The sequence below is a fragment of the Pezoporus flaviventris genome, unplaced genomic scaffold, assembly GCF_033815535.1.
Source record: "Pezoporus flaviventris isolate CSIRO_AGI_PZ_B2104156 unplaced genomic scaffold, CSIRO_AGI_Pfla_v1 ptg000045l, whole genome shotgun sequence".
NCBI lineage: Eukaryota > Metazoa > Chordata > Aves > Psittaciformes > Psittacidae > Pezoporus > Pezoporus flaviventris.
The window spans coordinates 27846982-27873402 of NW_026892593.1; the positions used below are offsets into that span (position 1 = coordinate 27846982).

The 26421-nt window shown below is 38.7% G+C and overlaps 1 protein-coding gene across 1 annotated transcript in view; it reads right to left on the reverse strand.

Moving 5' to 3' along the window:
- Positions 1-26421, reverse strand: part of NELL2 (neural EGFL like 2) — a 153974-nt gene that overhangs the window by 94194 nt on the left and 33359 nt on the right. The window contains exons 4-9 of the mRNA XM_061467792.1: positions 23672-23845; positions 23473-23569; positions 19005-19077; positions 18747-18829; positions 17597-17725; positions 16206-16308 (exon numbers count right to left, since the gene is read on the reverse strand). Of these exons, the coding sequence (XP_061323776.1) occupies positions 16206-16308; positions 17597-17725; positions 18747-18829; positions 19005-19077; positions 23473-23569; positions 23672-23845 (659 nt within the window). The remainder of the gene's footprint in view (positions 1-16205; positions 16309-17596; positions 17726-18746; positions 18830-19004; positions 19078-23472; positions 23570-23671; positions 23846-26421) is intronic.

A 26421-nucleotide genomic window follows, 5' to 3' on the forward strand; every position in this document is an offset into this window, starting at 1 on the left:
CTTAGAAATGGCTCTGCCCAGAGAGCCCTTGCCCCTTTCCTGTAGGCCGTCAAGATTGCTTCCTCAAAGGCTAGAAAATGTCAGGAGAGTGCATGGGTCTAGACACTTGCCTGTGTGGGTCCTGGAAATTTCAAGCAGTGCTCACATCCCCATCTCCACAACCACAACACCTGGCCATCAAGCAGCTGAGAAAATTAGATGTCATTCAGTGAATGCCCTTAATAAACATCGGGATTTTGTCAGCAAGGTTATAAAGCTCCCAAGTATCAGGGACCTGCCTATACAGAGTGACCAAACTATGTTTAAGAAAAGAGAAAACCTAACCTAAGAAATGTCCAACTGAAACTAAACTGAAAACCTGTTAGCCTGAACAATCTGAACACAAGTTTAAACATGTTTTCTTATGGACTGCTGCTCTCACTGACTACATTCAAATGGGACATTTCTTATTAAAATCATCAAAATCGATGCTACCTGGATCATTTCTTTCCTACTAGCGTTCTCTAAAACATGAAGGATTCTGTATTTGGGCAGTTACGTCCATCAAAAAGCAGCAAGAGCTAAAGTACACTGAAACTGTAATTCAGAGCACTATCACTTGGTTTTTCTCTCCTCACCTATGCTAATCTAAGCCAAATGAGTTTACAAAAACCAGACAGGCACTTCATCTACACCAGTACCACTGGCTCCATGTTTATTTAACAAGAAAAATACTAGTGGGTTTAGTGATGGTGTATGTTTGCTAGTACAGGCTTTTTCTCCAATACCCCCTTACGTGCCTCTGTCTCTCCTTTTCTCCTGTCAGCCTGATCTTCTACTGCCCACATCCTGTTAGACAGCAAAAGATAAGTTTACGTCAGGCTACCTGAAGGCTTCTAAAAGCCTCACTCTAAGGTTGTCTGGTTAGGTGTGCATTGAACACACTTGGAGAGATTTCTAGAAAGTCAAAGCTACTAACTTTCTTCTGCCCCACTTTTCTCCTGCAACAGCAGGGCCCATGTCCCAGGCAGTGTAGAACAGAATGTTTCTCCTGCCTCCTGACAGCAACTGTCACAACCAATACACATCCCATGACGGTGGTGTTTCATGTCTTTATTTTCCTTCAGAAATCAAGATATTTCAACAACATGAACATCTGGACTAGAACTGTGTAATTGGAAAGCCCAGAGAAGATTTAATTTCTGCTTGGCTAGATGCTTCCCATGATACTTTGATTAGTTTGTGATTGGTGTTTCTCCAGGGAAACATATCATCTTTCATCTTCCTAAGCCCTTTCATTCAACAGACTGAGTCATAGTCAAGAAATTAACCAATGATTAGTTGTTCCAGAATTTGATAGTTATTGCCTACGTTGGATTTCATCTACAGCTGAATAACATCAATCATTTCCTTTTGCAATCACACTTCCACATTCCCCCAGTACCTAAAACAATACATATTATTCAAAGCACAGGTTTCTAAGAAGATGGAACAGGAAATCTACAAATCCTGCTAGGAAGTTTGACTACTCTTCATCTATTTGTATACAGAAGTTGCTCAAATATTACATTGGCAGTCATCAGTACAGAGTCTAAAGAATTATTAGCAAGGTCTGCTTATATTTATGCAGGTGAGTGATAACATAACTATTCCCTGTAGTATTACTTAATACATTGTGATGACATGGCATCTTCTCCATATTCATTCAGCAAAAGGAATACGATGGCCGTATTCACTCAGTGAATTAGCAACAGTTTGTCAAGCCATCACTTCTCTTCCACAGCCCTTGTTTCTTCCTGCTGGCCTCCAAATGACACTTTCCTTGTGTATTTCTTAGAATGGCTATGCAAAATCCATGACCCAGCTAACTCCTTCCTTCCATTCGCTGAGTTCACAGGTTGTCATGTAGTACATTTTCTCATTTATGTATTTATCACCTTTGCTATTTAGATTGCATATGCCTTCCTCTGAGGAAGTACACTTCCCAATGGTATCTAAGCTGATTTTGATTCAGACTTATCGCCAACAGAAAGCAGGAAGTTTAGCACACTGGTGAACTCTTGAAAGTAGTTTACTTTCTTGTATTCATAGTTGCCGAATGAGTTTTGTGAAATTTGTCAGTAATTTTCAATGTACGATATAAATCTGATGATAAAATCTATGTTGCTACATTCTTTGTTCACAAATGTTGAGTTTGGGGGGGGTGGGGGGAAACATCCAAAAGAAGCATGCAAAAAAATAACCCTGCCTCATTCATTTAATTTTCCAGCCTCCTCCTGGGGCTCTCCTTGGTTATATTTTCTACTATTCAGAGATCAAGCCTTAGGCATTGTGTAAGTTCCACTAATCCTACTTTGCAAGCTTACACGTTGCAAGACTGCTGTGTGGCTTTATCCTTTGAAATGCGCACAGAGATAATCATCACCTTTTCTGAACATCTCTCTCTTGACTGCCATGCCATTACTAGCATTGCTCTCACCCATTTCTCATTTATCTTTGCAGGGATTCGGCATTACTTTTTCTATGCTTATCTTCTTGAGAGCACAAACTCCTCTGTTACTGAAGTCAGGGAGGCTGGAGACTTGCTTTGGGTCATGCCATCTCCCTCAACAATGCTAAATTATTCCAGATTCCAAGCTGGAAAATATATTGCTAATTTCTCTAGTCAATCACTGCTCAAAAGCTGCATATATCTGCTTCTGCTTCCTCAGCCAAGAAAGGAAAATCTGATTTGAAACTTCATAATGATTCTGAATCAATTACTATTTGCATCTTATTTCTTGTTAGACAGAAAAGCTACGTATCTCTATCACACTGAAAACATGCAGTCGTTCTACGGTGTTCTTGCAATCATTTAAAAGCATCTGTGTTGTGAGCCACCTCCAAAAACAGTAACATGCTGTTCAATCACATTGGCAAGGAGTCAATCTAAAATTATAAATTCTTTCACCTATCTGTCATGTTTCCTATCTTTACATCAGCTACCATGGGGGATTGACATAATTCATCTATCCCATGTGCTCTTGCTGGGATATCTTCTTTACATCTGAACCCTAGAATGAGGGCTCCTTGAAGCATCTTTTAAGACTAAAAAAAGCAATCTGAACACTGAAAAAGCACATCAAAATGTGACTAAAAACTCTGTTGGCAGCAGTTCAGCTGAGGCAAACAGACCTGACAGATGAAGTAAAACTTTTAAAGTAGGCTGCCTGACAGGGAGTATGGGAAAGAGCTTGCAACCAATCAAAGCTAAGCAAAGACCCAATCTGGACAATGTGTTTGATGTCAGCTTCTCTTAAAAATGGAATTATTGCTATCATGGTAGCAGTAGTGCCATTTTTGGCATTTGGCTGCCATATTCAACCAATTCAGCTTGATTGAATATGGCAGCCAAAATATTTTCAATGATAGACATGCACAACTTCAGCTTTAGAGTAAGGGACCATATTCTGCTTATTAAACAGAACTGGAATATTTTCACCTCTAAACATAGGATTCTGAAAACTTGACTAACACAATCAAAATGCCCATCCATTTTATGCCAAATTGCCTATGTTGGCCATTCAATACTCAAACAACTGTCACTACAAAATGTCAAATGATACAATGAAATGCCAAGACAAAAGCCTTACATGGTGTCAAGATAAGAAAATCAATTAAGGTTACTATTACATGAACACTGTATTACATTTATAAATAAGAATTAGAAATAGCACAAGTCTGCCAGACCAAAGGAACTCCAATGCAAACATTACATGCCCGCTTAATTCTCATAAAAGTGGGATTAGATATTATCTGATGGACTCCTTATGTCAGCTATCTGCAATAATAGTAACACAGCTGGATTTAGTGAAGGTGCCAACAGATATAGTATCAAACGCTGATAGTTACTAATGACGGGGTGCATGTCTGAAAACTTTGTTAAGAGAAAAATGGCACAGTGTAGAAAACTAAGTAGACACCTCCCTAGAATGCCTTGTACTTCATGACATGATAAAACTCACACATACACCCACCAGAAAGCCTCAAGTCACAGGTTTCCATATGCAAGACAAAATCCAATTAATAGATTAGGACTGAGTGTTGAAAGTTTCTGAAAGTAATGAAAAACTGCTAAAGACCCATGCACTTTCGAGTCACTACTTAGAATCTGTGACAGCTGAATAGTTATCACCCATCAGCATCAACTTACTGCATAAAAAGAAGGTTGTGTTCTCCACTGCCATGTTGTAAAACCACCTATGGACATGATAAGGGAAGACACCTACTCCTGCAACAACACTTACACAGGGTAGCTGTTACTCTGCTCCACAGAGACTTCAAACAGGGCAGAGGTAGAAATAAAGCATTTCATTGATTGGGATATTTTGCCCAGATTTGCCATGAAAAAATAGAGTGCACCAATAATGCATTATTGTCAAAGACAATGATTTTTGCACATGGCTACTGAGATAGCCACTTTCTGCAGCCTTGTGGACACAGATCATGAGAGCATTTTCAATAAAAGATAAGTACCTGCATGGCAACACTTTCAATGAAACACTTTGACAGTGTTTCATTCAACAGCATTAAAAAACACCCTATACAAACACCGAAACTATTCAGTTCACCTCAAAATAGTAAATCTGGCATTTATTTGAGTAAAAAGAATTTGGAAGCGACATTTCCACACTCCAAGCATTTATAGCTACTTCCAACAGTGGTGGGAGTTTCTGACCAAACAGCTTGCCACGCTATTCAAGCACCCATAAAATACACCCATATATGAGTGACTGCCATGGACCCTGCAGATGCTTCCATTCTCAATCAGACTCTCTTTGACTCAGCACAATTTTCACAGGCTCTTTGGTTAGAAATTCTGCACTGTGACTTTAATGCACATGCCTCCCTGGAGAAGACATCCTGTGACCTGGCATCTTGTAGCTTCATTTCACCGTATTTAGTTTCCTATCAAATCCAAGTGCTTTCGCTCCCCATACAAATGGCAGCCCCTTGTTAACTTTGCTATTACAGTAATAATCACGTATGCCTTATATGCATAATGGCACAGCCCAGTCTAATGTGTTTGAATATTCCCAGGAGTGGATTAGTGCACAGGTGGAGCACCATATCTATTGCTGTTGTTAGATCTCAGTTCTTTCAAAGCACCTGCATCTAGCTGCATGCAAGGTTTCACACTCCCAACTTGTCTTCCACCCGTCTTTGCTCCCGTGTAATGAAATCTGCCTATCCCCCCTTGTCTCTCTTGGGAGACCCATCATCTTCCTCTTTCATTTCAGTAAGAATGACAGGATTAGCTGGCATAATCACAAACACTCCAGAGAACTCTACTTAACATTCTTAAGCTAAGTCCTTAGCATTAGTTCAGCAAAAGGTTTTCAACACAGACAGCAAGGTAAACACATTTTTTGAAATCTTGATTAAAGTCAATTATGCAAATGGTTTTCCAAATTTGTTATATGCTCACTCTTCACATTCATTATCAAATAGCATTTAATCAAAAAATCTAAAAAAATCTGCTGCTATCAATACTGTTGGAAATCTTCAAGACAACTTTAAATATAAACCTTTGTACATCTAACATCATGACCCTGTTTCTCAAGGCTGCCAGGAGTCGCTGTTCTCCACCGAGTGTTCCCAAACAACACAACACTTCGTGTCTAAAGCCAGTTCAGGATTTGAAATAATTAAAATTGTAAAAGTAGCTGGAGCAGATGCTCACAGATTCTCCTTTGTTACAGCTAATTTCTCCAGAGTGCATCAGTTGATGCTCCAACTCAATAAGAAAAACAGTAAGCTGGAGTTCATAGCAACTGTTAATGTGACTATTCTTTTTTATTTGGGAACTACATCAATGAAAGAAATCCTTAGAGTCACTGATAATTAAGAAAAAAGTCATATCTATGCTAGTATTCCTATCATCTTCAAGTGGATCTTTCCAGATGTTAGACTCAGAGTTCACATGCTTGTGTAACCAGGTGTGTTTGTCTAAATGGAGCTGCAGTGTATGCCAGTCTCTAGGAGAGCTGCAATACTTTCATCTTACTGATACATCAGCCAACTCACTTTTTGCCTCTTCCTTTGTCTACCACTACCACTATATGGAAACCAGTAATCAGAAAGTACAATTTAAAACCAGATTTCACTCTTAATTACTGCTTATTAACATTAAACCTGCATAAGGCCAAGTACAATTCTGCAATTTTAATGGCACAGAAAAGAAAATGGTACAGCTTTAAATGTAATTCCTTTTGTTATCAAGAATCTCAGAAATTACTAGAATAGGTTAAATAGTATTAAGATGAATTTTAAGAAAACCATTCCCAGTGTTTTTCAGTTTTTTCAAACTCTTGAAAACATGAGAGAAAACCAGCAGTGTGCATTGATAAATTCTTCAATTTAATATCAATATTTCATTAGCAAAGACCTTGCTTGCATCTATATCCAATACACCTTAACCTCTTAAACTCTAAACTGTCAAATTCTACAGAACAAAGGACAAAGCTACCTTACTACAAGTAATCAATAGAAATAATGAGTACAGCTCCTTAACTGAATTTGCTCACTACACCTCCTGCTTCCAAATCAAACATGGTCTGCTAAGAACTGCACTCAAGAAAAGCAGCATCAGATTTGTTTTGCAATATGACCTTCATGATGGGGGGGGGGAGGAGAGGGAAATATAAGGGCTATCATTCCAAGCGAGAGAGTTTCTTCTGTTCCACAAAACATTTTATTTCAACAGCTCCCTTAGGATTTAACAGACCTTGATATCTGTCCCCATATGTTTAGAAAAGTTAAGAGTTAAAAACATGGAATTTTATTGGAAATAATGAACATGGCTCTTGCTGTACACAATCAATTGTAAGCACAAAAAAAAGAATAACTGAGACTTGTTTTAAACAGTACTGGTAAATAGCTTTCTAGATGATGAAAGGCTATTGCAAGGTACACAGAGACTAGTTTTCAGAGCAGAGCAGAAGCCAAGGTGAGGATTTTTAATCTGTTTGCTCACAGTGTAAGAACCAACCTGTTTATTCCATTGAGTTTTCATGGGACTCAAGAGGTCACACTGGAAAGGTGCAAACATGTGAATGAAGATAGTTAAACTTTCATAAAAATTAGGATGCTGCACTTCAGTGACCATGAATATAACCTAAAGAGACATTCTAAGGGAATAATACCCGAATTTACATCTCTCTATCAAAGTAATAATGATATAGAGAGAATCCCATCTGTTCAACTTCCCTATATTCAAAGTATTTGAAGCACTCACTCTCAGAAAAAACAGGTATGTGCCTATTTTCCTGATGAGTTAAGTGTATTTTCTTGCTTTGCCTGCAGGAATTGGGGAAGAGTGGGGAACCCTAATAATTGAAACCAGGTGTATTCTGTGCCAACTTATTACATAAAACAATGATGTTACTGTAATACCATTCTAACTACAATATATAAGTACATACTGGAAATCATAAATGGGCAAGATAAAAATAATGCTGTTCTTCACCATAATAGCTTTTGACAATGCAAAAAAGCAAATCTAATTATATCTTCCAATTTTATTCATCTGTCAGGAAAAGAAAAAAAGCAAAACTAGATATCAAACAATTTTAAGGGATTTTAAGCAAATGTCACCAATTTAAAAGAAAATGAAACCTGAGAAAATGGTCAAAATTCTACTTGAAAAAAGTTTGCATAAACATTTTCCAAAAGCAAGCAGGAGAGTACCAGAATCTTCATTTACAAGCAGAAAGTTAGAGAAATACTCTCAGCAAGTAGAAGGAAAAAATACTAGTCAGCTACTCTGTACAGAAAGGCTTAGAATGAGCAACTACCCTCCCAAACAAATGGGCAGAGCTTTCTCCTTAGTGGAAACTAGTACCAAATAAAACCCTCCAAAAAGACACAAATTAGTAAAAACATTCTCTAAACTGGCAAAGAGGCAGAACAGTGATACATGGGAATCACCACAGATACAGTTCTGTGCCTGGTACTGTGAAAAGAAGTAAATTGTGGGGTTGGAACTAAATGATCTTAAGGTCCTTTCCAACCCTAACTATTCTGACTCTATGATTCTACGATAAATAGCAGAAACTCATCAAATAAAGAGTACTGCAACAATTGTTTTGAAGAGTATGAGAAAGGACTGTTACACCATAGCTGATGAGATTTCAAAGTTGTGTCTCACGTGGGACAAAGTAGCTGTTATTTGAAGCCAAACATACTTTATGAGCTGACAGATGTAGAAACAGTGATCAATAACAGCCTGGACATCTATACATCAGATACCTGCAAGTGATGGCTAAGAGAAGGAAACCATGCAGCTACTTCACTACATGTTCCCACGGAAAAACTTTCAAACTTCAGCAGTCCAAAAGCCTGAAAGCCACTGGCCTGAATCATTGTCTTTACAAAAAGACAAATAAAGGATAACACTCTCACTGAACCAACTTCATTTATATTTTACATTCCTTCCTTAGATTGGCAAAGAAATAAAGCCACATTATTATTGATGGTTTTGTGGTGGGGGCTTTTTCAGTATTTCATTTATTGACTTTCAGCCTCCACAACCTTCCCATTTTTTTATTTCACATGACAGGCACTGTCAGAAAACTGTACGTGTTGTCTTCTTTTACTCCCATGGCTCCTACCAGTGTCTCCCCTATGCCAGCTTTCCACCCAGATTAGTCTTCTCAACATGGCAATCCTGTTAGGAATGAGAGTGTCAGATGCAAACTGCACAGGCCTCAACAAGCCACGAATCTTGGTTGGTTAGTTGTGTTTTGGTGTTTTGCTCTATCCAGCTCCAAGAAGTGCTTTCTATCTCAAACTTGTTACTTTTCAGTGACCTTGTCCAAAAACTGCAGTTTTGGGGTTTTCAGATAAGGAAAAGTTCTGCTCTTTTCAGAACATGTGCCTATTAAAGATCATTGTTACTACTACAGAAATTTGCAAGATCTACAGAGGTAAAGCTCCAGGCAGAAACTAGGACACTGGCTACAAGCTGCTGATTTGACAGTGTGCTCTTCATTGTGGGATGAAAGAAACCACACTCCAGTGATGCAGGTGCAGAGTGACAATGGTGCATCACTGGTGAGAGCAAACATACTAAAATCAGCACATAGCCACATGAACACCCACATATCCTAGGTGATTTCTGTAATTATAAATAGAAGCAGAGGGGGGTTTTAAGCTATTATTTCACAGCCACCTGACTAAGCAAATTCTAGTGAAATCAGCATTACTAAAGTCAGAATAGTAACTTACTAGAGATTGGAACACTGCCAGTCTGTCCACTCCCAGCTGCCTGAAAGCAAAAATATTCATACCTAACATATGTGAATGTTTCGTTTTCACTGGAAATAAACTAGAATAATAATGTGCTGCAGGTATTTTGCATTTTTGAACTCCCGAGTAAGAACATAATGAGAAAGAAATGGAAAAGGATAGGTTCTTTTCCCAGACAGCCTTGCCAGAATAGGTTATAAGAAGAGCAGGGAAGAGCAGAGCATGGCTTACAGCAAAATTTCCCATGCAAAAAAATGTTTTTAATTCCCTACCACTAAAATTGCTAATATTGTTTCAATTTCTTCAATGCAGATTGCTACACGTTCGGTGTAATGTATTTTAATGAATAAGGATTTTCTTAAGCATACTTTATTTTAGAATTCATTCCTCAGGCACACAGTAAGACTAAAACTAGATGACTTTACCATTAACTGGAATTCTCTTCATACACTAATACACTGCCTCCAGATCTAGAGTCTTCCAGTGGAGTTCCATAATGCACGGGGTCCAGAAAAGCTAAAAAGGCACTCGCCTAGGAGGGAACCGTGCTTTGATGCATGAAAAGTCAGACTGACGCACAGTGCACTGACACCCCCAGTCCTCCTCGGCTAACATGGAACAATGAAACTCAAAGGATGTGGAGGAGGCGGAGGAGGAGGAGGAAAGGTAATGCAGAAGCGGAATATTCTGAGAAGTCCAATTACTGTGAGCTGTATTTCAATTTCCAGAGAACGACAGGCATAGGAGGAGCGTGTTTCCCGCTCAGCAGGGAACTGCAAGTGAAAAGACTCAGTGTTTCCTGTCTAAATAGAGGTATACTGCCTAACTTACAAAGGACAAAGGTCATTAGACACTACAAGCTCCACACCGAGAAGCCCGTGATAATCCTGCAATTGGATATATAAGAGCCACAAACCAAACATATTGCTAGGATGTAAGACTAGTTTGAAATTTTCTATATCTTTACCATGGAAAATAGAGTAGTGACTGAGCAGCTAGGGTCAAGGGTGAGATTGTCCTTGCCTACCAAAGCCAAGGGGATTCTTTCCACTGTCTTCATCACAGGAAAGGCTTCAGAACATACTTAAAGCATCTCAATGTTCAGCTTCCCAAGATGTTACCCTTCCCAGAGAAGGCTCTGAGGAGATCCCAATGTGTGCAAACTACTGATGGAAAGGAATGAAGAGAGAGACAGACTGTCCTCAGTCATGGCCAGTGTCAGGACAAGAGGTAATGGGCATGACTTAAAACACATGAAAATCCATTTGGACACAAGAAAGCAGGTTGTGTTTTTTTACTGTGAGGGTGACTGAACACATGCACAGGTTGCCCAGAGTGGTTGTGGAGTCTGTATCTGTGTAGATCATTTAGTCCTGGGCAGCCTGCTGTAGGTGGCCATGCTGGAGTATAAGGGGGTTGGACCAGATGATCTTCAGAGACCCCTTGGTACTTCAACCATTCAGTGGGACACTGAGATTGTAGGAAATAGCATCACTGATTTTATTCAAGGATACTTTTTTTTTTTCCCTTGAAAAATATTTCTTTAGAAAAAAATGTGTCTAAATGAATATAAATACTGCCTTTCTTTTGAAGACACAGAGTTGCTGGAGAAATAAAAAGGTATAAAACGGGCAGTAAAGTACAGCGTTATCTCAGTAATACAAGTGTGCATATAATGCTTTTTATCTGTCATTACAATGGGATACTATCATTGTATGTTTTTCAAAAGCATGAGAAATAAGGTTGATGTGAATCACTTCAGCATAGAAAATCCAGAAAGCAGAGGCTAAATGGACACTGTTCTGCTAAATGATAAACAACATTCATAATTTCTGCATGTTGACTACAGCAGATTTTAATAAATAGCATGGCTCCAGGTAATAATCCAGTGCCGGCTACATTTCAGATATCTGCCAGCTCTGTTCTGAACTAAGCTAATTTATCTGATTCTTCCTAATTAAAAAAAAAAAATCAAAATAATAGAATTCATGCGTTATTTACATTTGTATCTTTGCACTCTTGCACATGGTCAGTTGCTGTGCAAATGAGAAGGAGATGGGCTTTCACAGCTCCTTCCCTCTGTGTCAATAGGCTACAAGGAGCCTACTTGTAGGAGCTTGCAGAAGAGAGTAGCTTTGGGAGGGAAATAAAAACAGTGCATCATGCAGAGCAAGAGGGGAAAAGCCCTTAATTTTCATAAAAACAACAGAAGTTTCTGTAAGCTAACAAGACAGGTCTCTGCATCAGAAACCCATGCATGTTGTAAGAACTACCATGTCCATATTTGTGTTCTAATTGTTTTGTTCAAAAATCCTTTTGGAGTTATAACACCCCTTTACACACTCTTTCTTCATGCTTGCTAGTAACAGGAGCATAAACCGATCCAGTGCAGTCCAGTGCTTCTCACACTTGCTTAAAATACTTGTGTTAGAGTACAGATTTGGCTAAAATGCACCAGAAATCCATCAAATGCCCTGTTTAATAAAAAAAATCAAGTACATGGAAAAGTCACACCCTGCAGATTTAAACATAATGGCTCAGACTTTAACCTCCACTGATATCTGTTGGGATAGATTTAAATAGTTTGAGATGAGGTCTGTAAGTATCTACGGTATCACTGGGAGGAGGACAGTGATAATAAGAGAGCAGTTTCTTCCTGGAGTACAGTCTTTGGTGGTAGGAATTATTACTGCACCAGATGCTGCACAAATATCACTTCATCTTTAAAAAAAAAAAGGTAAATATGAAAATCACCTGTTTTTCAAAAATGCACTGGCTCCATTTAAAATATATATATATATTACATAAGCTATTGGAAGCAAGGCCTCAGTGTTAATACACTAATAAAAACGTTACTATAAAAATATTAGCTGAGACAATTGGTACTGGGTCAGCAAAGACATTGGCAGTCCTTCCATAGTTCATTTGAAATAAATGAACTTGTCCTTGTACTTCTTAAGCCAATTCTGTGGTCCAAAGCAATACTTTACAGGGTCACTAAGGGAGCTTAATCTCTCCCCGATTCTTATCGGCACCTATCATCACACAATGCATCTTTCTCTTCAGAGGAGAAAAGAATTTAACAATCTCTTGCACATACCTTCTCAGATAGGCTTAAAATTGCACTGGGGACAGAAAAGAAAGTTGTCTCTGCTTTCCAGCTTCAAACAGTTCTTCACAGGAAGTTCCCATTGATCTAAGATGTACGTTCTGATAGCTGGACTGATTTCTGAGTTGAATAGCTCTGCAGCTGAAACATATACTCAATACACTGGCCAATTTGTGTCCCTTGAAAAATGTTGCTTTTTTTAGCCCATTACAACTAACAGAAAACACAATGAAAATCTGCGTGCGTTGCCATTGCTTACACTATCAGCATGGACCTCCACACAAGGCAAAACAGAACAAGCTGTTTGAATACCCTCAAACAAAGGTACAGAGTTAGGGAAGAGCATCAGGGTTTAGGTTGGTTGGTTGGTTGTTTCATTTGGCCCACAAGGCAAAACAATGATGGTTAAAGATAAATCTACAACATTCCTTACCAGATGTTCTTCCCTGAACTAAATGTTTAAGAAAAACAGGAAGAGTCGGTAGGGCTGAAATGTCTCAATCGTTGAACGCCATCAAACAAGACACTTGTCGGACAGTGCAGCTTTGTTGTAAATGCTGGGCTGAAATTAAATTCCTAGGGCTTGGCAGCTTGGTAGGCTCTCACGAGCCTATTAGCATAAGTGCTAATGTCAGCACCAGGTTTAAAAATCCAGCGCTTTCCATTCCTAGCTGACACACATTACAGTAACTGATGGAAAGATTAACCTCACAACTACCTGTATAAAAGTTCAGCATCTACTCTAATCGCCTGGGCTCCCTTTACAGTTCATGGAAAGAGATATCTACCTCCAAAAGGCAACTCATTCCATCTCTTCCTGCTCCCTCTCAGCACCAAATGTCCTCTTGAGATGCTAATCTCTTTCACTGGTTATCAAGAGAGCTTAACTGATGATGTCCATAACTAACAAAAAAACACAACAGGTAATGAAAGAGTAAATGACAACAGGCTTAAAAATGCTTGATTACAGTCTGCAATCCTCCATGCAGTCTGAGCATTAGCACAAATCATGGCACCATTTTGGCCTGTATCAGCCAACATGCTCTGAAGCAATGCCAGGCATGGCTAGGGGGACATCACTGATCGGAGGCCATTTCCAGTCAGCCATCTGGATGCAGATACTTTGTTGGAAGGAAGCAAGTTTAGCCATGTAGGTGTGGGCCACATGTGCCACCTGGCACCACAGCCACAGAACTGTGCCTGCCCTATTCCATTTACCAGTACAAATGAAGCCCCTTCAGACTGTATTCACAAATCCAGTGTGCTTAAAGCCATGCAGAAGGAATCCATCCTCAGTCACTCAGGGGGAAAAAAGAACAAACCAAGTAAATCAAAAACCCTGTGAAGCCTGCTTGCTGGCCACTGTAAAAGCCTTAAACACTCTACACTTTCACTCTGCTATACCAGCTGCCATTAAATCAGATCCTGCTTGTTTCATTTGCGGTGGGTTTGTTTGAACACTACCAGAAGAAAGCAAGTGTGGAGGGAAGCACTCAGCCCCAGGTGAGACAGCCACAAAGCTGCCACAGCTACCACTGCCTGGGCAGTTCACACAAGTCTGGCAGAAACAACTTATCACCTGGTACATGGTACCACAAATACCAGGAAGGAAACAAGAGATATTCATAAGTGTTCTGTCTTGAAACAAATCCTAACCCAGCTAAAGAACAGTGTATTAGACATCACCTTTTCTCAGCAGTTATGACTGAAGTCCAATACTAATAATAGTGGCTCCTTGAGCAGCACAACCCAATTTGCTGCTTTTCCAATTATAAGCCATCTGTGTTCACTCTACATAATCCAGTCAGAACCTACATCCCCTGGTACTGTTCTGAGAATTGAAAGAAGTTATTCTCAGAACTTATCCAAATGGAGGAACTCAGCTTTGACCCCTTGAGCAAGAATTGTGACCACTGAGCACACTGACCTCAGTCAAGCTCAGATCTTGAGGCACCAAAAAGACAGGATGCAGCTGTCACATATTTACATGAGCTCAGCAACAACTCAGCAGTTCCACCAAACTGGTCTGGAGAAAATGCAAGGGTCCTGCAGTCTCCGTTGCCTCTAACTTCCATTCTCAATGCTCTTTTCACTGGAATTTAACTACCTTGTCAATGGGACTCCAATTTATACTCTCCATCCTTTGGTTCCAGGGATTTGGCCACTTTAAAAAGTTGTTTGACTTTTTTAAAGGCACTTTAAATAAGCTAGATGAAATTAGGCATAATTTTGCAAAAGCAATTTTTGTTTATATTTTTTGATCTAGTAATTTTTCTGGTAGTTTCTCAAGAGAGTTTTATGTGCTCATATCAGTTATAAACTGCATTATGCACTGGCATCAAGTTAACAACAGTGGAAGCTAAAAGGCTTTTGGTAATATTAAAAATATCAAAAAGGCAGTATCAGAGTAAACTTCAAAGTGGCTGTACTAGCACTTGCTTTCAATTAATTGAAAGGAGAGTAGCAGTGCTGTATGACAAGGTCAGTGTTCATATGCTCATTCACATTTCTTGACCTTTATCAAGACTTCCAATAAAAGCAACTTCATAATAAGTCATACAATGTGAGCACTTCCCCATTAACATCTGGATGGTGAATTCCCAACTCAATTCACAGGCAGCACATTACAAAAACATACTTCAGAGGATCAGATTTTCAAACTCTGCCAACATGGCCAAAGATCCAAATAGAGGCTTGAACTCCGTACATCTCACATCCCTGAAATGCCAATGCCCTGAGCCATCCAATATGCATGGAAATTCTGTGTAGCTGATTAAAAAACTGAAATATTTGAATTCTCATTTCCTCTCAGTTAGAATTAATCTACTTGAGTAAGTTAATAAGGTTTCATAAAATGGGATGGTTTGTGTAACTTCTAACACAATTAAATATTAATAAACTCCTGTGGGAGCAAGATCAATGGAGTACAAAATGCCTTCCTGAATTTTATCTTACAACATGTCATTTTAACCAGTTATATATTTCTCTGTACACTGTAAGAAGTTTTATACAGCAGTAGAACAGTGATGAAACCACAGAGAAAAATCTCAGCATTTACAGAATAAAGTGTGTGCATCTCATGCTCCATTTCAGGAATGGATTCCTCCATAGCCTAAAATAAATAACCATCACATATGGCACACACATCCATAATCAACCTAAAATATTGTATCTAGTCCATCTAGACAGTGATTAACCTAAAATATCCCTTCTCTGGCCCTATTTGAACAAAATCAAAATGATATAAACCCAAAAGGTAATCACCTATCTTAAATGACAATATTAAATTACCTCTTTCCAGTTTCCTTATAATTCTGCCTGACCTTTTGTGAAAGAACATTTCTAGGTGTCTGTTTTTTGCTGGCTCTCTTGGGTCTAGTATGCATTTTCTCTTCCTTTAATTACAGAAGAAGAATCATAAATCTGAACCTCCATTTCTAGCAGTACAACATAAGGTTGAAAGTACATTATTCTTGTGATAGAGGTCTTAGAAACACTGATAAAAACAAACACCAGGCAATTGTTCTTGAATTTCCAGCAGTTTGATCTAAAAGACAGACTATAAAAGCCTTTATCTTTTTTTCTTAAATATTGATAAGAAATTCCTGTGATTTAAAAACAAGATAAAATTAAATACCCTCACCTGAAAAATTAAGACCTTCTGGTTATCAATTTCCAAAAATATTTCAGAGAAGTCAAAGTTCCCTGATTCCTTAACTCAAATATTTCATTCCCTGACCAGTTCTTTCACTGACATGGTTACAGAAAGGTTCTTTTTCTGTACAGATTCCAAAATATTCATTGAAGGAAGCACCACAGTAAAACTTACATTGACATTCTTTGCAGCACTTGCCATCCACATATGCCAGGGCAAAGTTAAGCGGGCAGTCAGAGAAGGGGCAAATCAAAGCCTCACACTGCACGGTACCATTCTAGAAGAACAAAAGGTGCACAACCAGTAGTTATATTTAGAAAGAGCAGAAATGTTCTCAAATACAGGAACTTAACGTCTATTTTTAAATGCAATGAACTCTCTAACGCTACCTAAAAATACTTTTTAACATGGTTCTTTTAATAACTACAAGAACAGAAACTATACCTTTAGAATATCATGCATACAATCTTTTAGACATATATGATGTGTTCTTTGAGATGATAATGATCAAATTTATTTTTTTTAGAGGCAAATCTATTTGGAGGTAAAACATTCTGCCAGTCAACAGCAAATTGACAGATCAGTGTGAAATAACAACCTCACAGAACAATACTCTGCCTTCTGATTTTCACATGAGAGACAATACATGCCTAAAAGGTAATAATTTCACAGCTGCAACAAAAATCTGAGACAAAAATACCTAACACATTTAACACTAAATTCAATATCTAAATAGCTATCGGCCAGATTTCATACCATGGACTAAGGCATCTTCTCACCAAACACAAAAAACTGAAAGCAAAATTAATATCCCTATGGAAATATAAAGATCAAAATCATACTGCGCTTAAGGAGAAACACTTAACAAATTACAGATAGCAGCAAATCAATCTAAGATGCAGTACAGACAACAACAGCCTTTTCACTGTTTTCTAATGGCCTTTGGATTAGGCATTTAAGGAGTTCAAGTGAAATTAACAAGTTTTACACAAATGGACAATAACAAAGATTCCATGATCTGGTACCTGAAAGGGTACCAGACCATGCTATCACTTCTGCAGTTATGATACCGTTGGGAAACTTCCATCCACCTAACAAATCTTTTTCATTTGTGGTATAACAGAGCATGCATATGACCCTGCCTTTTTACTTTGTATTACTTACTGAGATGTAACCAAAGGCAACCAAAGGGAATCAGACACAAGGGATCAGTTAAATAATTTGCTAAGAAAAAGGCTACCTTTATAGTGACAAAAAGCAGAAAATTAATTATCCAGAGAAACCGTTTGCAACTGAGTGCGTGGGAGTAACATGATAGCTAAATATATTGCATAGCATCTGTGTATGGTGACATGAAATATAGGGGAGCTACATATGCTGGCACTGCTGAAATAATAGGAAAATACTTTCATTAATAGTATTCCTTAGATGCAGAATAGGTTTTCTTGCACTTTTTTGTTACTACCAAGGACACACCTGGAAGTTTTCTCATTATTTGCCTCAGTAAAACTGTAACCAGAGGAAACACCAGAGCTCCTGAGTCTCCACTCAAACTATAGCCATACCATGCAAGTGCAGTTCTTACAGCCATCTGTCCAGGATTCAAACTCTCTGTACGTCGTGCCTTTCATTGTGCAGGTCCTTTCACAGTAGCACTGATCCAACTTGTTCATCCTCTGCTCAGCTTGGGACAACTGTATTTATAATTCACAAAGAAGTTTTGAATTTGTAAATGGTTTCCACATTAGTATAAATGTGATCATCAAGCACGTAGGCAAAATAATATACATAGGCAAATGCAGACAAAGACAATAAAACACTGTAAAATACACTATGATTAAACCATCAGTCATTCAGAGATGGGAATAAAGAAGCAAGACGCAATGCATTTCATCTTTCTTTAACATCAGGAACATCATGAAACAAAACAAGTAGGTCAAGATGGGTTTTGCCCATGATTTCTCACCTTTGTATGTGTGAACTGACCAAGACTCTTACTCTACATTAACTACTTACAGATATTAGATTATACACAAAAGACCTGAATCTGAAGAGAGGCAAAATTGAACATAAAGCTCAAAACCAACATGTTAGCAATTGTTTCTCTGCTTCAACCAAGGCATTTTTAACACTTCTGTATCAAATCAGGCAGGTAACAGCATTCCTGCAGACATCCATAGAACTGACAGTTAAAACTAGAATACTTGTCTGTGTTCACCAGCAGACATTAATGGCTTTTGTGTGATATTCTAGGAAAAATAAAAAGAAAATGCTGCTTTGGATTCTTAACTCTTTCTCTTGCATATATTTTGCCTTAACATGCCTTTGGCAGCTCAGGTCTAGAAAAGTCCCGGACCAATAAGTCCTGCTGCAATAAGCATTATGAGCACAGCAACCTATTTCATTCTAGATTCATTGACTTGTTAGCCTAATAAATGTATTTTGAATATCTATGAGCCTTTTCCCTGCTCAGGAGTTTAGATTCCGTTCCCTATTAAAATATATGATTTTATAAATATATGAAAACACCAGAAAGCTTTCTGAACTGGGAATTCATACTTCTAGACACTAGGCATAGATACATAAATACAAACATAGAAGCATGCCATGCAGGGATGTTCCGCACACTCACACACACCTCTCCACATATGCACAAATACTCTAAAAAACCAGAGTCCTCATTTCTCCCATGCTGTGACTCCGAGCAAACATTACCTTAGCTGATGTTTTGGCTAAAATGTCTTGCAGTTCCATAATTTTCTGCACAAGTCCATGGAAGTCATTACAAGTTGGGCATGCTAGAACAACAAAATATGCATATTAATAAAATACAGACTGTATTCACAATAGGCTCAATCATGTCAGAGTTGACAACTAATGCGGTGAAACTCAAGGCTTTAAGAACTCTTGTAGGACAGAAAGTAGGTACAAAGTACACCTCTCATTTTATGGCATAAGAATTAACAGACTTACTGCGATTAAGATCTGGGCATTGAGAAATAAATCCTTGAGGCATGACAAGTAATTGCACGTCTTGCATTATGCCCTATGTGCACGTGGAGAGAAAAAAAAGGATACATTATTTATACCTGTCAAAATTAGGTTTTTCATTCACCATGCAAAGCATTAAAGCCCACACAGAAAAACTGCCTGATAAAAACAATATTTCTGAATATACAACTTCTTGCCTTGACCCAATGCAGTGATAGAAGAATAAACACAAAGTAAAATAGAAATACATACAGACATACTGCACCGTTTTTAAAGACATAAGAGTAAATGCCAAGATGTAATTATGTGGCAAGAATTTGGCGGGTTTATTGTTATTTTTAGTTAGCCATTTGAGAAAAACTTGAAAATGACCTTTAAAAGTAATCTGAAAAACAGTTGCAGTTCCAGTTACTTCAAAACACTTTTAAAATGCAAATCTCTTCCTAAACTATAACTGTCAAAAGAAGTGAAGATTAAAGGAACGTGAGTCAGGAAAAACACATTCATGTAAACCCTGTATGGTTTTGTGCTAGTTTTGACTGGGGTAGAGTTAATTTTCTTCATAGTAGCTAGTATGAGGCTATGTTTTGGATTTGTGCTGAAAACAGTGTAGATAACACAGGGATGTTTTCCTTACTGCAGAGCAGTGCTTACACATCCTCAAGGCCTTTTCTGCTCCTCATCCCATCAGCAAGCAGGCTGGAGGTGCACAAAGAGTTGGGAGGTAGTGGCATTTGTCTTCCCAATTAAAGGTTACTCATGACGGAGCCCTGCTGTCCTGGAGGTGGCTGAACACCTGCCTGCCCATGGGAAGTGGTGAATGAATTCCTTGGTTTTCTTTGCTTTTGTGAGCAGCTTTTGCTTTACCTTCTAAACTGTCTTTGTCTCAACCCATGAGTTTTATCACTTTTACCCTTCTGATTCTCTTCCTTCAACCCCCCCACAGAGGACAGTGAGCAAGTAGCTCTGTGATGCTTAGCTGCCGGCTGGGGTTAAACCATGACAGATCTTGATGGTGATCCTTCCATAAAGCATGCAGAATGCTGAGAAACTACATGTCTGCTACACTGCTGCAAAGTTGTATGTTGGCAAGAACTTGGGGGAAGTTTGGCATGAAATTCAACTATGCCACCCAGAAAGGGCAGGTTTCACCCAACAGAATAGATCCCATGCTTGCAGGCAGAATTTACATGCACCCTTAACCTATAATTAGTAGACACTTCGCTGCTCTCCAAAAGCAAAGGCCAAATAGCAACTTCGAAGTCAGCCATCCTATCATATCATTCCAGATGTTCCTTTCACCTATGACTTTCTGGATCTCAAAAACTCCTTCTTAGGAAGGAAAGTAAAATAATTACAACACGCTTTAGTGTGCTTCTGAAGAGAATGTTTCATGACACTAAGAACACAATGCAAAAGTCCACGTTTCATCCACATCCGCATGGCATTCAATACAGATGTTCCGAAAGTTGCAAAGTCAATAAAAAAACAGCAGAATTTTCACTTCAAGTGAATGACCTGGGGTGACTTAGCAACCTGAGTGACCTACAGAGAAAAGTAGGTGTCACTGGAGGGCAACTAAGAGGATACTTGAGTGCCATGCCTGCCTTTCTCCCTTAACAACACAGCTACAATCTAGGGCGATCAGAGGCTTCCCCTTGCTGCACAAGGAGCTGCAGTGATTTGTCAATTGTGAAAAAAACAGGCATGCCTGAGACAGAGCTCCATGACAGGACCTCCCCACAGTATGTTTTCTGCAAGTCAGAAGGAAAGACCTCTTTGAAGAGTGCATCAAAAAGCTCACTGTATTTATTTCTTCTCCCTTCCATCCCCAGCGTTATCAAGTTCCAACTCATGTCAATCCAAGTTATGGCACTTTCATGAAAAAGAGGTATGGCAGGGTCCAACCCATTCAAGTTTAAAACACTCTTCACTGAACACAGGGCAGTATTCAAACAATTTGGCTATTAACCACCAGTAAAGTTTCTCCAACTATTTGGGAAACTTTATTCATCATGTATCAGCTATTTGATGTGAGCTGGGCTCTGCTACTCACCAAAAATTCAGGAGCCTTCTTATTCTCCCAAAGTAACAAAAAGGAGCTGTGACACCAAGCCCACCTGGGCTCCCAAACCAGAACCTCCTGACAATTCATGAGAGGCTTTGCAAAGGCTCTTAAAGAACCCAGTATTTCAAATTAATACACCATTGCTGGATGCCAGGTACTGAGAGAAGTTACACAGTACCAGAAATCAGATCGGCAGAACTGCTCTCTCAGACTTCAGACCTTAAAGTGAAACAGGTACAAATATATCCTTGTGAATATGCCTGCGGCACATTGGTTTAGTGCAGTAATATAATGGTCAAAATCAAATACAGCCAAATAAAATCTTTTTCAGAGCGCTTAATGATCTTGACTACCTTGATACCTCTGGACAATCCATTTAATCTGCTCAAAGCAGCCTGATTTTCAAAAATAGCTAAGCACAGGGCCCTCTCAAAATCACACCAGTAGGAGCTGTCCCACAGTGACTGCCTAAAAATACATGCTCTCCAAAACACTAAGAAGCACTGAAAGTGCTCATCGTCTAAACTGATAAAACCCCTGTACAATGAAGTCACATTTTCAGATACAGTTTGACCACTGGTACTGTACTATGCTGGAGAAATCACAGCACAGTATATTTTGGCGGTATCAAAGCTCTTTTAACAGCTCTCCATTTCTGTATTTCTGATAAGCTGGTTTACATTTGTAACCAAGGCAAAATTCTCTGTGCATTTTTGTTTAATTTTATCTTTCTTGAAAGGAAAGAAGAAAGGAAAAACAAAATACAGTCCACCACTGGAGTGTTCCTTTTTCTACAACTAATGAGCTTCTTTGCAGTGACTATGATATGGCAAAAAGAAGAATATCAACAAGTCAAAAACTGAGAAAGCACAAGAAAAACAGGAGAATAAAGATTTGAGATAGGTTTAAATAATGCATTAATATTTTCTGCTTTTATTCTTGGAGTCAACTGTTTATTTAAGCCAGAAATAAAATTTTGCAACTTGTTTAGCAGAAATCCTCTTAGTCTTAGAAAAGGAAACACACATTGAGTTGAAAAAACAAAAACAAAGTCATGCTCCAGTTTCCAAATCTGAGCATCCCACTGGACCTCTGTACAAGGATATGTATTAGCATGTAAGTATAGGAAACTCTATTTCAACATCCAAAACCTGATTTTAGTACAAAAGCACAGAACTTGCTGTGAAAGCCATAACCAAAGTGGTTTACGCTGGGGAAAAACAAAAAACAAACAAACAAAAACCAAACATTTAACAGGACATATTTTAAAAAGCGATTGTGTCTGTGATCAACGTCATCGATTCTATTTTGCAGCTCAAGTAAAAAGATGCCTACTGGGAGGAAAATGGGACTGCAGTGTGGAAGGTATCCACAGGGATGCCATCATTTGTTAAAGCAGCTCCAGAGAAGACAGGCCAAATGACAGACAGCGGCTATGACCAATGTGTGCTACCTAATTGACTCAGAGGAATCAAAATTTACACTCCATTTCAACATAGCATTCACTTTCTCAATCTTGCTATACACCAGGTGCTTGCTATATATACATCTCTAAAGCAGAAGCAGTAAGCAAAACACATGTACAAATATTCTTCCTGAGGGAAAAAGCATTTTCATCATTGATGCTAGTCATTCATTTCTAAGCAGAGAAGATACTGTGATGAAATCTAAATCCTACAGAGGAAATTAAATTGGACTTCCCTAGACTGTAGCGTTCTGTGACACACAGAAAAAAATGCATTTATCTATGAAACAGACAATAATCTGACCATTTATTTCCTGGAATTCTGTTGCACTCAGCCATTTATATTTGGCTGCAGTTGGCTGTGTCACTTGGTGACACTGAGCCCTATACATCTGGCTCTGCAACTTTATTTATTGATGGAAACACAGCTCACTGCATCAGATAAGCTGCTACACAACGCACCATAGCCCTAAAAATTGTATTATGATTACAGAAGCACAGAATAGTTGAGATTGGGAGGCACCTACTGAGATCATCTACTTCAGCTCCCTGCTCCAGCAGGATCACCCACAGCAGGTTGCTCAGGACTCTGTCCAAATGGCTTTTGAATATTTCCACTGTAGTCCTACTTCAACCAGCCCCATAGCAGAATTGTTTTCTTAAGTTCAGATGGAATCTCAGGTGTTTCAGTTTTTTGCCCATTGCTCCTTGGCCTGTAAGTGGCCACCACTGAGTGTGGATCCCTTACCTTCATTCCCCACACACTTTCGGGTATTTAAACATACTGATGAGATCCGTCCTGAGCCCTCTCTTCTCTAGGCTGAACAATCCCAGCTCTCTCAGCTGTTCCTCATATGAGATATGCTCCTATCCCTTAACCATTTTCAAGTTCACTCTTCCTTTCAGGGAATGCATACCTTAAAATAACCATGTGCATTATTCCTTTGTCCCAGCCAAAAGGTTGTACCCAAAGGTAAGTCCATGAAGGGCTTCTCCACAACTCTTTCATAAATTCTGAAAAGGAAGGAAAAATATAGTCCCAAGTTGTTATCATTTAATTTGCTCAGAGCTGGAATGTTCCAAATGTGAAAACTTCTTATAAAACATTTAACTTACTTATTGCAGTCCACATGTAAAATCAAGTGAGAGGCACTGATTGCTAAGGAAAGCCTGTGCCATTTATCATCTGCCAAAATGTATGGGAACACTTCTGTGTGGGAGCGATGACTGCCTGAACGATAATGCAACCTGATTTCATTTCGATGACCACTGCTTTCCAGCTCCAGGTACCTGTACCATAAATGCATCACCATGTCATGAACCATTCTTATCAGCACAGCAACATTTTACATAAGACAACTTCTCATTATCATGTAGGAACTATTTAGAAAAGGGGGAAAGACAAGTGAGGAGATACAAAGATGAAAGTAGATACTTTTCAGAAATGCACAGCATCCTTCTCAGCAACACAAAATAGCAGGTTCCAACTTTCATGTAAGTACACAAGATTCAAAGCCAAGTATTTTTTTCCTCTAGCAACACCATTCTCCATAACACGATCTGATTGGAAATATAATTACCCTATTATGAATAATTGCCTCGTATCCTGAAGCACAGTGAGGGTCCTCTGAAGACATGAATGAACAAAAGTTTTGCGATAGGAACATCATTAGCCATTACCAGCCAAGGAAGTAAGCAAGAACTGAGACTGAACACTGCTTTGTTTGGGTTTGGATGTACTGTTAACATCTCCTTTCACTTTTGTAATAAAACTTCTCCAGAGAAATACAAAATCAAGAAGAGCTAATTCTTCAGCAGAACTTCTGTATGTATATTTATTTGTTTTGTTAAATAAGTATATGTATTTGTAGGGTGTATATGTACATACACACATATGTATACATATGTATACATATATGTATATACATGGTAAAGAAAAACAGCATTGCAGCTGTACGATACACCAGGTTTGCAGATTGCAAAAACAAGCTTTGCTGGTGGAATTCCAGCAGATCCATTTAAAAAGCACCCCAAAACCAAAGTTGGTACTTAGTCTGACATGCCTGTCTCTTGCATATCTGACCTCTTCTGGGAACAAGCTTGACAAACCAAACCATTTGCCTTCCAATTACTAAGTTTCTCATTTTAAAGTTCCCCCTTTAAAAGCTTTTAAAACAAAAAAGAAAAACAGAAATTGAGATTTTCTAATAATCACATGCAACCTACAGCTAAAGTGCAAGGAAATAACGTAGTATGTGAGGAGATGCACAGCTGGGAGAACAGACAACTCATTTTTGTCTATTTTTGCTGCTACATCTACAACCAGGCATGACTGGTTTATAATCTGAGTGCACGTGTGTTTTAGGGTGAGGCCATTAACTTTAACACTGTCTACATTAAAGAACAGACACAACGATTGCCATTTTTAAGGGCGAAGATGAGACTGAATCAAACCATCTTGCACAATCATCATCCCTAGGATGACGTTGGGCTCACTACACCCTCCTTCCTTCATGGCATTTCACAGTGGAACGTACCTAACAAGAGCACAAAACCAACTATCCTTTTGCAAAACTGGCAAAGGGCAATTTCTCCTTTGTCCCCAGTATTAACAAAGCATTTAACTAGAGTCAGCAATAAATTTTATAACCTGAGATAATTTACCTCATCATGGCCTAAAAATAATTTCTGCACTGGCAAGAAATATAAACTAATTGAAAGCCTGGCTGGAAAATAAAAAATGGGTGATACTGGCAAGACATCAGTCAGCTTAATAACCTCCTTCATAACTCAAGCTTCAAGGATAAAAATAATGTCACTCTCAACCTAAAAGAGAAAGGGAACATTATGGAACTGGACTCCTCCAGCAACTTTTAAGTGTCTCCAACCAGTTGAAAATACAATTTGGAAGAAGAAAGGCAATGGATATGTTGAAACGTTATCTCCTGGTAACTATTACAAACTACACCAGTAGACACACAGTCAGTACAGAAAGTTTAAAATGAACACTCATGTTACCCCTTGTGCAGGTAAGACAATGAAAACTCCGAGAATGAAACATGGATTTTGCAATGAAAAGAAGACATTGCTGTAAAAAAGTGATGAATTAAGAACTGCTGAGAGGGGATGCTGACTTTCGATGAGGCTGCAATAAGCAAGGAAACCTTCCCACATGAAGATAGGCAAAAACTGTGGACACTTGGAGTTTTGTTTTAACTTTATTTAACACACTGTTTCGAGATCCACAGAAAAACTCTTTGCTCTTTCATTTGGTAAACTAACAAATACATCCACCTCCCAAAGGCTTGAGATGATTGTTAGAGAAACACGCATCAAAATGGAAAACAAAATAATAGCCATTAGGAGGATTAAGAGAATAATTCATGTTTTACTGATAACCTGTAGAGACGGCAGCTAAATGCAACTAGAAAAGTGGAACAGGTGATACAATAGTGCCTGCAGCTTGAACTAACACCGTGACATTTAAACACAGGGAAGTGAAAGTGAAGCCTTTTCACTTCATTTTTTTTACAAAATATTGTGCTTGCTTTTCCACTTCTCTAAATTTGTTTAACTGCCCGAACCTAAACAGCTCTGGCTCAGCCTTGTGAGTTCCAGAAGACGGCACAAGCCTCAGCAGTGACAAACAGACACAGCTAGAAAAGCAAAGTCTGCCCGCAGTGAGGTTTAGTGTGCCATCTGCGAGGCTGTAACACTTGGGTACATGCTTTCCAAAGGTCTGGAAGAGTCTTTGAGAAAGTAAGCTAAGCATGAACAAACACACCTGGATTTTTAAAATTCATTTATAGTGACAAAAATACACGCTCAGGATTCCTAATCTTTTGAGAGGAAAAGAGGGTGATCTT